Raw genomic sequence first — 13,353 nt, 5'->3', positions numbered from 1 at the left:
TACACGAACCTTCCACTCACCCTTCAGTCTACTACAGTCTAGCCCCTCCTGAAGCTACTAGCTACTCAGTAAAAGGTCATTAACAACTTCCTGATTTCCACATCCAATAGATACTTCTAGGTCCTCAGCTAACTTGATGTCTCAGAGTCATTTAGCATCATCAATTTCTCTTTCCTTCCTGAAATTTCCTCTCCCAATGCATATTTGTCTCTGCCTACCTGCTAGACTCTGGCTTCCCATTAACAAAAACCCTTTACTTTTTACATGGCAAACAAAGCCTCATCTATATCTCACTATCTATCATCTCCTGCCCCTTGTCCCCAAGCATAATATTCTATTTGTAGTTCTTTTAATTCACCATGCTACTTTAAATCTCAGTGACTTTTCTAGGTGGTCCTCCACTTGTAGTGTTTTCTTCGCTTTGTGCATCTGATAAATGTATGTTCAATATTTAAAATTCACTATACCATTATTTCTACTGTGGAGTCTTCCTTGTCTTTCTACTTACCAGGTATCCTCCTTATCTTCCCACTTTGCTGTGTTCCTGCCTATATTACAGCCCTCAGCACAGTGCACTTTATTTTTCTTAAGGGACATTATTTTTTTATTGGCCATGCCACACAGCCCATGGGATCTTAGTCCCCTGCAATGGAAGACAGAGTCCTAACCACTTAACTTCCAGGGAATTCCCCACAGTACACTTTACTTATGTGTTTGGATGCCTATAACCTCCTACTTCACTATCCTGCGAGCACCTCAATGATAGGAGCCATATATTATTTACCTTTGAATCTTCAGTCTCACAAACAATAGGTACTCAGTGCAATTTATTGAATAAATGACAGAATCAGTATTCAAAAACATCTTGAAAAAGTAGTCAGATCTGAAAGTAAGCTGACTATAGATGAAATTCAGTAGGATTAACTACATCTAAGCCAAAAGTTACCTGCACCAATTAATTTGGGGAAATCTGAATATAAATATATGTGGGAAAGACTTAGGAAATTTAAATATCAAGCTCAATATAAGTCAAAATGAATATTGTCATATGACTGACTAGATAGCATAGTTGTATCTCTAGCTATTTATCCTTTTATATTAAATCCCATTTATAAAAACCATGTCTGGCATCTTCCTGTAAATCTTTGCAGAGTACACTGTAAATAATTTCACATGATTTTATAATTCAGATTTTATATTTAAAAACAAGCAAAGCCAACCAAGCATAGTACAAATCATATTTGAAAGAATAATATATTTAACATTTTAAGAAAGGAAGCTAAATAAATCATGATCCCACTTTTCTTTTCGTGAAACTTCTAGGTAGGCTGTCTAACTAGTGGCTATTCCTACTCATGTCTAGTACAAAATAACCTTGATATTTGTAAAGCTAGTCCTATCAGCTTTTAATAATGCCCCAGCCTTTGAAGCAAACTTGTTGAAGAGAGTCATTACTTTCTAAAAATGCTTGCTTAATGAGCATATTTCTGAGGTCAGAGAATCAGAAAAACCCCAATGATTTATTAAGCAAGTGTCTTTTACCTGATAAATTTGTGCTCACAATATTTGGCTGTCATATTCAGATAATATCTAATCCTGCCAAACTCCAACATTACAAAAAATTAAAAGCCAATTTTTAATATACAATTCTTGACTTTTATCCACAAATGCTATTAATAATAACTAGTATTTATTGGCTGTTTATGATATTCCAGTCATTGTTCGGAGCATGTAAAAAGAAAAAAAAAATTCTATGAGATAAAAGTAAATTATCATTATCTCTTTCAGAGGAGAAAACTGGACCACAAAGAGGTTAAGCAACTTATCCAAGGGCACATAGCAAACCAGCAGTTGAACTCAGCACAAATCTAGGAAGCCTGGTCCTCAGTCTTTGTTTTTAAACCCTCAGTTTTAGGAGATGGACATCAGAATTAAGGAATAATTTAAGGGGATTTTTAAAATACAAAATTAATGTAGCATTTCAGGCAAAAGTAGTTTTCTAACTCTATATCATGATTCTCAACTTTCTTGTACACATGTAGATTTTTCCTACACACATATAAAAACAAACTTTTGATAGGAAGAAAATTGGTGGCAGTGTCATAGTTTGATAACCACTTGTAGGCACTAGCTGTAGAATCAGGACAAGTATCCAGATCTTCTGGTTTAAAATAAACTCAAATTTTGCTTGAGGGCAAAATGGTTTTATGGCTATGCAAAAAGAATTTCTCTGAAGTAGTTAAGAATACCCGAAACAGCTAGCAAAATGGGCATTTTTCTTATAGAGGATGACTGGTATGCTGCCAAAGCTTGAAGTAAACATTTGCTTTAGTGGATCATTGTGAAGTCATCACTGAATACAGATTAACAAAGCTTTTCTGTCCAATGTACCATTTTCCAGGAGAGATCTCCATACTCCTCTCACCAGAAGGGTGAACTTTAAATAGGCCTTTGATCCAGGAAAGTAAATCGTACTGTATTATGCGTGCTTGAAAATGTTTAAGATCCTGTCTCCCATTTAAATCCTTCAAAGCTATTCTGATTAAATTTCCTGAATCAATAATCCTATTTAGACACACTCTCAGTTACAAACCAATTTCATTAAAGCAAGAAATTATCAATATATCAGGTAGTATGATGTTATTATCAGATCACTGCTTGAAGATATAAACAACTTTACAAGACCTAGGTTTAAAAAGAAAATACAGTACATATACATATATCCACACAAAGCAAGTCCATACCTTCAACTTGGAAAGACATCTTATTCTATGAGTTTCAATTCTTTCCTCAGTTTCTCCCATGTTGTTCTTCTGAATAGTCCAAGATATTTATGTTCTAAATCTTGATATTTCTTAATTCTAGTCTTTTAAGAAGACAAAAATCTATTAAATTACTGACAAAGTCATAAAGGGTCATTCTTGTGAAGAAAACACTGAATCTGAATAACAGAATCAAGAATCCATTGTGTAACAAAAATACCTAGGAAGCTTCTGATTCAGATCCAGAAAGTGATGACGTTAGAGAAGGTTTAGTTGTTAGTTTTCCATTGAAAAAGTTACATCAAATCACTTTAGTTACTCTTTAGTGAGATTAAAGATTAAAATAATTTGTTATGGTCTCCTTGCAAAATAATAACCACATTGTTAAAACAAAACTTTTCACTTCTTTAGCCAAAATAAATAAAACCAAAATGAGCTTCCTGCTTACATGAAAATGCTGCTTTTAGGAACACATGGGCTTTGATTTGTGTTTGTGTTAAGTATCTGGTTTAGCAAGCCTACAAGGGCTCAATCTCGTTTGGCCAGGCTCCCTCTTCAAGTTCTTTGGATTCCAAGACTTCCCTGGAGTCTCAAGAAGGGAAACGCTTTCTGGGGCACTGCTGATTCACGGAAACCTGGGGAGACATGGAATTTTAATCATGGAAATAGCCTAAGTAAAAACAACAAATAATTCTTTGATCTGGAAAGGAATCCTACAGCTGCCAGTTAAGAAGTGAGGTCTAGGAGAAGACCAAACAAAGGTGGTGATCTATATGTATACATATATAATAAATAGAGATATATGTGTGTCTAAGTATATATATGTAATATATAGATACACGCTTTTATATGTAAAATAAAAAGATGGCCATGTCTTTTAAATTCTACTAATGTGTTGTCAAAGATTTTGCCTATTTCCTTTCTTGAAACTAGGGCAATATTTTGTACCAAAACCAAACTATATCACTCTGACAATATTTATTCTAGTAAATTTACTTCAAGTTGTCAGATCCTATTACAACAGTATCCCCAGGATTAATTGATTAAAATCCTCTGAAACATATCCATTTAACAATATCCAGACTGGCCCTTATTTTTAAAAACCTGAATCTAATTCCCTACATACATTAAGGCAGTAGCCACTGAAAAATAATGTATGAATTTAATTCTCTTTAGTTCTTCTTTTGTGAAAACAACAAATATGTATCAAAAGTCTACACTATGCCAGTCATTATGCTAAGCATAGGATTCCAGCTGTGAACAGGACAGATAAGTTGCCCTAAAGACAATAAATATATATCACTAGAGAAGAATAAGATTCTGTAGAAGGTACTTGAATGCAGATCCCAAGGAACTTATATATTTATTGGGAAAGGTAAACCTCTTCAATAAAACATATTGGAATAGAACTGGACAGTGTGTGATCAAATATAAATTGTTTGGTATGTAAGTGGTGAAAAAATTCATAGGTCACGAGTGAAAATTCTTAGAGACCACCCTTAACGATTCTGAATGACAATACAAATGAACTCACACTAAAACCCCTCCCATAAAATTCCAAATCACCTTAAGTACAGTTCAAGTTCATGACACTAATTTTAGATAAACCCATAGACAGGGATGATTTATCAAAAGGCTGGGAACACCTCTTCTTTGGTCTTCATCTATGGGGATGCAATGCAGGAGATGCAAGAGACCCAGGTTTGGGAAGATCCCCTGGAGAAGGAAATGGCAACCCACTCACTCCAGTATTCTTGCCTGGAGAATGCCATGGATGGAGGAGACTGGCAGGCTACAGTCCAAGGGGCCGCAAAGAGTCAGACTGAGCGACTGAATATACAGTCTTAATCTGGTTTTATCATAAATTTCTTACCTCACTTTTTCCTCATTTTTTCCTTCTCATACATTTTAAATCCCTCTCTCCTATGCTTTTTTTCCCCTTTTTTTCCCCATTCTTGCTTGCTTATATTTCAGTGTATGACAGTTCAATATAACCACCCAACCAAACAATAAGAGGGAGAGAACTTATTCCTCTTGGCATCAAAGTTGTACTCATGTATCTTGGTGGCTAAAATCATGACTATTCTAAATGCCCATTTTCCCCATATTGCTACGGAGGCATAGAAGTTGGAGTTGGTAAGAGAAAATCACTACCCTGGGAATTCTGTGTTTCCTTACATGCAATGTGATACTGTGCAGGTTTTATCATCATGCCTCAAGGATTTGTTACAAAATGTGTTTCCAGCCTTGAAAGAAGTTTTTAAACAATTGTCTTAACTGGGACAAAATGCACTGTTTAAAGCTAAGGATTTGAAAAGAATTAAATGTGATTCAATTACCACTAGTGTTAACCCTCAGTCATGTCCGACTCTCTGAGATCTCATGGACTGTAGCCCACCAGGCTCCTCTGTCCATGGAATTCTCCAAGCAAGAATATTGGAGTGGGTAGCCATTCCCTTCTCCAGGCGATCTTCCCAACCCAAGGATCAAACCCAAGTCTCCTGCATTGCCAGGCAGATTCTTTACCATCTTAGCCACCAGAGAAATCCTCAATTAGCACTAAACTTTTCCAAATTTGCTAACTTATACACTGAAAACATTTTAGCTTTTCAGGCTTTGGAAAAATTTTAGTGGAAATAAATAAACACACTCTATTCTTCTTACTTAACAAAATTAATTAATGTCACCGTCACTGCTGAGCACTTTGGCCATAAATCAGAGACTACACATGTTTCTTCCTTCATACCCTCAAGACCAGACTAGTGCCAGCCTAATGAACAGTCCCCTTTTCTCATCACAGCTCTGTTTACATGGTGATTTCTGCTCCTAGGACTGCAGCATCACTGACCCAATCCCCATCAATCATCACTGCTGATGAAAATGCCTTGCTGCAGCTTTATTAAGTAGAGAATCAGTTTATTTCTCTAACTCCTTCTGAGCATTCAGATGGGAGCAGGTAATTCTGCAGCATGCACGTAGTTGAATTTTTTCCATGTCTACTGGTCACAACTCTGCTTTTTGTGTCTTCTTTTTGTTTTCGTTCTAATTGTGGTAAAATCACATTACAGAATTGTTCACTCCAGAACAATTAGCACGTTTTTGGTTAGTGGATTTCTAGAAATTTTTCATCATATGTGATTGAAAGTCTATACCCATGAAACAGCAACACTCTGGGGTTTTTAACACCCCTTGGTATCCAGCCCATAATGATGCATCTCAACCACAAAAGAATACAATCTTTTATAAAACAAATAAATGGTCTTATTATGTTCTTTTCCCAATGATAAATACATAGCTTCTATTCTTACAAACCACCTGGGGAAATGCATAATTTAATTTTATATTATTCTATACTATTGAACTAACATAATAAAGGCTTTACTTTATCATGGCAAAACTAATAGTACATACATGAAGAAGGTTTAGGAGAACATCCTTTCCCTGGGAAAAAAGACAGGGTCACACCAGCAAAAATCTTACAAAACTTGTTTATTTCCAGAATCTTCAAATGGCTCCTTGCTCTGCAAAAAGAGAACAGCCTCTTGGTGGTATCCAGCTGAAATCATATCAGCAAATACCAATCCAGGCAAGTACATGCCAAACAAGCACAAGGAGAGTCAACAACAGCCCTTTGTATGATGCCTACCAAATTGTCTTGCTTCTATTAGTTCCTTTTCATCAGAAATCAAAGAATAAGACAATGGATTCTGCAAATCGCCCTTACAAATAGAGGCATTATTTTAAGTGCAAACTCAGAGGAGGTATCGGGAATGCATCACTCTGCTAACACTAAGCGAAAAACTTAATCAGGCCATAGACTTGCACATATGATTTTACTATGCAAAACAAAGAACGGAACACTCAGAAATATAAGTAAAAACCATCATCAGTAGTCCAGCAATAGACATACCTACCCCAGTTACTTTGGCTACACAGTTACTTTACTGTCTGGTGTTAGATAACATGGGCTTCCCAGGTGGTGCTAGTGGTAAAGAAACCACCTGCCAAAGCAGGAGACCCCAGAGATGCAGATTAAATCCCTGGGTTGGGAAGATCCCCTGGAGGAGGGCATGGCAACCCACTCCAGTATTCCTGCCTGGAGAATCCCAAGGACAGAAGAGTCTGGCAGGCTACAGTCCATGGGGCTGCAAAGAGTCAGACACAACTGAAGTGACTTAGCAGGCATACACATTGGATAATAAACCAAGACCTGGAAAAGTAAAGCTAAAATCTGTCTTCTAAGTCTTTAGGAGAGCTGGTTGTGAATATCATCAGTGTTACATCTCATGCCAAGTAACTAGAGAATGATTAGATAATTATGGGAGTAGCCAATGTTTTTTCACATCAGCAACTTAAACTGTTTCATTTTTCATATTTTTACCCCAATTTCTCTTTTTTTTTGCCTTCATAGACATAGTTTTAGATACAAAAACTTGTTCTTTTATATAATTATGGCAAGAAAATACCAAACTCCTCCTTTTTCTCATAGAGATAAGACTTCATCTGTTTATGAAGCTCCTCTAAAAACTGTAAATCCAATATGTTTAGATTTTTTTCCAACCCAATTATTTATACATTTTTTCTTCACATTAATGGAAGCAGCCAGATATAATCAGACTTTAATTCTAGTTTAGTTGTGAATTGTTTAAACTCTGAGTTTATTTTCCCTTAACTATGATGCTGGAATAGTTATGCCTACCTTGCAAGATTGTTTTGAAGATTGAGTTATAAAATTTATGTAAGACCCTTAACAGACTTACTAGAATGAATAATCACTCTGTACACAGTAGTGATTATTATTCATTCATTCCACAAATATTTATTAAGGCTCTACTACATTCCAAGCACAGTAGTTGGTGCTAGGAGTACAAAGTTGAATACAATAAGTGCTTACTCCCAAGCAGTATCGCAAGCTAAAGGGAGAGATAGACAGTTAAATGTTAATAATAGTTGCTTAGTGCTATCATGCAGACAATTTGAGCCAAGTAATAAAAATATGCATTGTATGAAAATTGTTTATTTGAACATTCATTCGGAATGTCCTTTGCATACAGCATAATCATTTTACTTGGGCTTTGAAATGAGACACAACTGGTTTGAAAGCCTGTTTTGTACAAGTCACTTAATCCACCCATACAATGAAGATAATCTCTATCTTTTTATCAGTCAAGATTCAGACACAAGAATAGAACACATGACAGGTAATTTAATAGAGGATTTAATTATGGGAAATTAGTTATATAACCATCAGAAGCGTTAAAAAGCCAAACTTGGAAGACAGTAGGCAACCCAGAGACTTACGTCAATGGCAAGTGTCTTTCACTCCTGAGACTATATCAGAAAGCGAAAAAGGCTGAGCTACCAGGGACAGACAGACGCTGCCAGAGGCACCACTTAACACAGGGAGCAGGGAGCAGGAGAAGCGTCTTTTCCCCTCTACAACTCCAGTCTCACACCAGTACCTCCCATCAACAGCCTAACTGGAAATCAGATGCAAGAGAACCTGGAAATTTTATCCCAAAAATTCATGTTCCTTCTTAGGTTATTAATTTAAAGTAAAATTAAGCTTCATAATGTACTTGCAAGGACTTCCCTGGCGGTCTAGCGATTGACAGTCTGCTTGCCAATACAATGGATACGGGTTCAATCCCTGGTTCAGGAAGATTCCACATGCCTCAGAGCAACTGAGCCCATGTGCCACAACTCTGAACCCATGCACCTAGAACCCACGCTCCACAACAAGAGAAGCCGCTGCAATGAGAGGCTCGCGCACCGCATCTAGACAGGAGCCCCCGTCCGCTGCAACTAGAGAAAGCTCATGTTTAGCAGTGAAGACCCAGCACAGCCATAAAATAATAAATAAAGTTTTTTAGAAAGTACTTGCCACATTTTTAATTATTATCCATGGATGACAAGTGTCTCTATTTGCAGTTGCCTTGTGATTTACTCAAGCCTGAGCACCCTTTGTCCTCTGGCTAATTGCCTCTGTGTTCAAGCAATGGGAAATCTATACTGTACTTGTTTTTGGTTGTTGTTGATTTACAATGTTGTGTTGTTTTGTTTGTTTTTGTATTTTTTCATTTGTTTTGTAAGTTCTTATATTTTCTTATTTGCTTTTTGCTAGAACACTACTTTTAGACTGGATCCAAGACATCCTCTTTCTATTCAGCAGAATCATGGAATCTGTTATAATTTTCCCTCCTGCAATTAAACACTCTGCCCCTAGACAGCAATTACTAGCTGTACTGTTTAACCCTTGCTCACTTACTATTGAGATCAGTACACATTTGTACAGTTTTTATATGTTCTTGTAGATATTCCTGGCATGAGGAAAGATATGTGGGGTGCCTTAGAGAAAGCAAAGTTGTTGAAACCTGAGGAAATTCTGAGGTAAGAGGAAGTTGAAAGAATACGTGTGGAATGACTCCTATATTCTCACCAGAAAGGCAGAGCATCAGGGATGTGATAGAAGACCTCAATAGGATGAAAAAAGTCAAAATAGTCATCATGGATATCAAAGCAAGAAGTCAAATGGAAGTGATTAAAAAGATTGGTAAATAGCATTGCTTGCTAGACTGTGTCAGATTGGATCATATGAAATATACAGATCATCAATGTCATCGTGATTTTTATGCCAGAAATATTCAATTTGAAATACAAAAAAAGAGGGAGATACATAGATGCATGTGCTCACTCGGAATTTTGAACCGGTTGTTTTGATTCAGCAATGGGTTGAGAGAGTAAACGAATCTAAGAGACAAGTAAGTAAAGAACTGAAGTCATGGACCATGAGGTTATTTTGAATATACAGAAGAAAGAGAGAATGAAGGAAGTGACAGATTAAAACCCCAGGGAATGTTGTGTTATGAGTAATATGATACAGGTCAAAAGTTGACTAATTGAAAGGTTAGAGAGTTAGACAAATAAAACATTACTGGTTAAAGAAAAAAATATTGAAATACATTTTCTAGTGGAAGATATCAGATAAGAAGTAGGTTTTTGAGGGGATTAGGCCACAGAACAGCCAGATATGTGGGTTGTTGATCTAAGGTTGGAAGTGAAAATATTAGTAATGGAAGGCAAGGTCAGGGTTTGAATAATTCAACCAAAGAGTGTGAAATTTTCTCAGACTAAGCAAAAGGCTTTCAAATACATTGTTCCTGAAAATTTTCTGATACATTTATAATTAGCATTTGGCAAGACTATGAGTTCTTTTGCCTTTAAAAAAAAATCCCCATAGCCAACATTTCAAAACAATCTATAACTGTTTTCCTTTTCTTTTTATGACACACTCCTTACATACAAAATTTCTTCAAGGTTTGCTATTGCTAAGTCACTTCAGTCGTGTCTGACTCTGTGTGACCCCATAGACGGCAGCCCACCAGGCTCCCCTGTCCCTGGGATTCTCCAGGCAAGAACACTGGAGTGGGTTGCCATTTCCTTCTCCAATGCATGAAAGTAAAAAGTGAAAGTGAAGTCGCTCAGTCATGTCTGACTCCTAGCAACTCCATGGACTACAGCCCACCAGGCTCCGCCCATGGGATTTGCCAGGCAAAAGTACTACAGTGGGGTGACATTGCCTTCTCCAATGCATAAAAGTGGAAAGTGAAAGTAAAGTCGCTCAGTCATGTCCAACTCTTTGCAACCCCGACTCTCTGCAACCCCATGGACTGCGGCCTACCAGGTTCCTCCGCCCATGGGATTTTCCAGGCAAAGGTACTGGAGTGGGTTGCCATTAAGACTAAAATCCTTAATAAAGGCCTTGCCACATTCGTACATTTAGAACATCTATCCCCAGTATGAATTCGGTGATGGTGAGCAAGGGCCAAACTCGAAATAAAGGCTTTGCCACATTCTTTACATTTGTATGGTTTCTCCCCAGTATGGACTTGCTGATGTACAATTAACTTTGAACGACAAATAAAGCTTTGGCCACACTCTGTACAATGATAAGGTCTCTCCTCAGAATGAATTCACTGATGTTGAATAAGAACTGAGCGATAGATAAAGGCTTTGTTACATTCTTTACATTTATAAGGCTTCTCTCCAGTATGAATTTGCTGATGTTGAGTAAGACGTGAGCGATGGTTAAATGCTTTGCTACATTCTGTACATTTGAAAGGTTTCCTTCCTGTATGAATTTTCCTATGTCTACTTAGGTTGGATGACTTACTAAAGACTTTCTCACATATCTTACACTTGTATTCTTTCTGTGGTTCTGAACAGTCTGCTGTTGAATAAGTTCTGAAGACTGATTAGAAACCTTACCATATTCACTACAAACCCTCTCTCCAGTACAAGTACTCTTATCTAGAGAAAAACCTGACATTTGATAAAAGGTATTTCTACATTCATTGCTTTTAGAATCCTTGTTTGAAAATTCGGGTCCCTGATGTTTCTTAAGGTTTGAGTCTCCTTCAACCATACACCCAGTTTCATTGCCTGAATACCTTCTCAGTCCACCATAAATACTGTTGTAATTATTAGAGCTGGAGCTCTTACTTAAGGTCTGACTCATCTTATTATGCATGGAAAGTTGTTGTATATTAACCATATCACAATATGTTTTGAACAATGATGGTTGGATTACATCTCTTCCATTGTCATCAACATTACACATCTCAGAAGGGACAGAAAATATCTGTTGGGGGAAGAATAATGATCCCCTGCTCATGGATCCCTCAAATTGGTTATATTATGAGTTTTCCCCCTCATTGTTAAATTTTAGGTGTTCAGACATGCTTGAATATATGTTTAGTTGAAGCCTATGTTCAGTATTTTCTGAATGAGTAGAGATTAGATTACCTTCCAGATTTTTGATGTTTCCTTTCAGAAAACATGTATGTTTCAAAAAAGGTTGGAAATCTTTTCTTAAATTCTTACACTTCACGTCAGATGTTGAACACCGAAATTGGTTTTCCCCAGTTTGATTCATATTGCTCATTTCTTTTTGCAGTAATGTTAGCATTATGTGTAACTGTCTTCATTTCTTTATGTCCATATAAACATCCTCTCTGTCTTTCATATACTCTCGTATATTCCCAGTCTTTCATTAAATTTAAGTTTCTAAGGTGAAATATTTGATATACTCCTAGGTTTGCTTTTGGGAATACATTAGGGATGCTATTAAAGAATAGGGCTCTCTGAGAATTCCCTGGAGGTCTAGTGGTTAGGACTCGACACTTTCACAGCAGGGGCTCAGGTTTGATCCTTGGTCAGGGATCTAAGATCCCACAAACTGCAAAGTGCAGCTGAAAAGAAAAAGAAAAGGGAGAAAGAACAGAGTTCTCTGAGAGCAGAGAGGAAAAGAGGATAAAAATCACAAAAGAACAGAAGTCAGCTGGTAGCATTTAAAGATCAGAAGCAAAACAGGTACAATTATTGCAATGAGCATCAAGGCTGGGGTGGTAACCAGTGGTATCTGAACTACAGAAAGTTATGGGAATGGTTAACAGAACATGACAACCCTAAGGTGCAAGATAGGTAGATGACCAACAAGGACATAACTCAACCTACACAACCAAAAGAAAACAAGGGTGGATACTCAGGAGGCTGAGAGATGCCATCTCTAATAAAACGTTACAATACCTTATTTATTTACCCTACTCGAGCTGTTTTTCAAGTTGAAAACCATTAACTGAAGGAGAGGACATGTCTGAGCAACTGAGCACTCATATAGGAAAGAGTAGACATTTACAAAGATAGCTAAAAGGGGGAAAGACAGTGTGAAGAATATGGCAAACTTCAGTGTAAGAATCACAAAAGAGACCCCCTGGATTTCTAAATCAAGACTGCAGCTACCAGGTGATGGAAATGATGGAGGTAACCTGAAAACGAATTGCCGCTGAACTAGCGCCCCCTCTGGGGAGCGGCCCGCCCGAAACTCAGAGATGACAGGCAGTCCTCCTAGTTAGCAGACCTTCAGGCAGTGCACTTGATCCTCCACTTTGTGTGGTGAGAGAAATGGCCCAATATGAAAATGTATCCAAACTCAGGGGCAATTTTACTTTGAGAATTCTGCCTAACAAACAACCACAACATCTTACTGGCCTGAAACAACAGATACTTATCTTCATGCTAATGCATCTGCTGACCAGTCATTTTGTCTAAATGAAAGAAGCTAGTAGGCATGGTTTTCACCCTCTCAGAAGTCTTTATATAGACCATACCTTTGCTCTGCAGCTGTACCTAGAGAATAGTTCTGGGATATGATTTTTGTCCTGAGGATATGCCTTAACTGGGTTACCCGGAAGGCTCAGTGGTAAAGAATCTGCCTTCAGTGCAGGAGACACAGGAGACTTGGGTTTGATCCCTGGGTTGGGAAGATCCCCTAGAGGAGGGTATGGCAACCCACTCCACTATTCTTGCCTGCAGAATTCCATGGACAGAGGAGCTTGGCCGACTACAGTCCATGGGGTTGCAAAGAGTCAGACACAACTGAAGTGACTTAGCATGCACACACACATATACATCTTAATCACTAAGATATCATCATTGTGATGAGAAACAATTTTATTTTGCAATCACAAGTTTCTGGGCTCTCCATGAAAGTGAAAGTGTTAGTTGCTCAAGTCATATCCAAATCTATGCG

General features: G+C 37.4%; 1 protein-coding gene across 5 annotated transcripts in view; it reads right to left on the bottom strand.

Moving 5' to 3' along the window:
- SLCO1A2 (solute carrier organic anion transporter family member 1A2) overlaps positions 1 to 13,353 on the bottom strand; it is a 115,582-nt gene that overhangs the window by 50,822 nt on the left and 51,407 nt on the right. Inside the window, exons 3-5 of one of the 5 annotated variants that reach the window (XM_060413323.1) lie at positions 6,174 to 6,283; positions 3,211 to 3,397; positions 2,745 to 2,861 (exon numbers count right to left, since the gene is read on the bottom strand). The exons of 2 other annotated variants lie outside the window; for them this stretch is intronic. In XM_060413323.1, the coding sequence (XP_060269306.1) occupies positions 2,745 to 2,804 (60 nt within the window). In that variant the 5' untranslated portion in view covers positions 2,805 to 2,861; positions 3,211 to 3,397; positions 6,174 to 6,283. Of the gene's footprint in view, positions 1 to 2,744; positions 2,975 to 3,210; positions 3,398 to 6,173; positions 6,284 to 13,353 lie in introns of those variants that run through there. 2 more of the 5 variants (XM_042247448.1, XM_060413325.1) reach the window with 2 other exon arrangements.

The sequence above is a fragment of the Ovis aries genome, chromosome 3, assembly GCF_016772045.2.
Source record: "Ovis aries strain OAR_USU_Benz2616 breed Rambouillet chromosome 3, ARS-UI_Ramb_v3.0, whole genome shotgun sequence".
NCBI classification, from domain to species: domain Eukaryota; kingdom Metazoa; phylum Chordata; class Mammalia; order Artiodactyla; family Bovidae; genus Ovis; species Ovis aries.
Note: the sequence above shows the minus strand (reverse complement) of the source record. Positions and strands in the feature narration are given on the sequence as shown.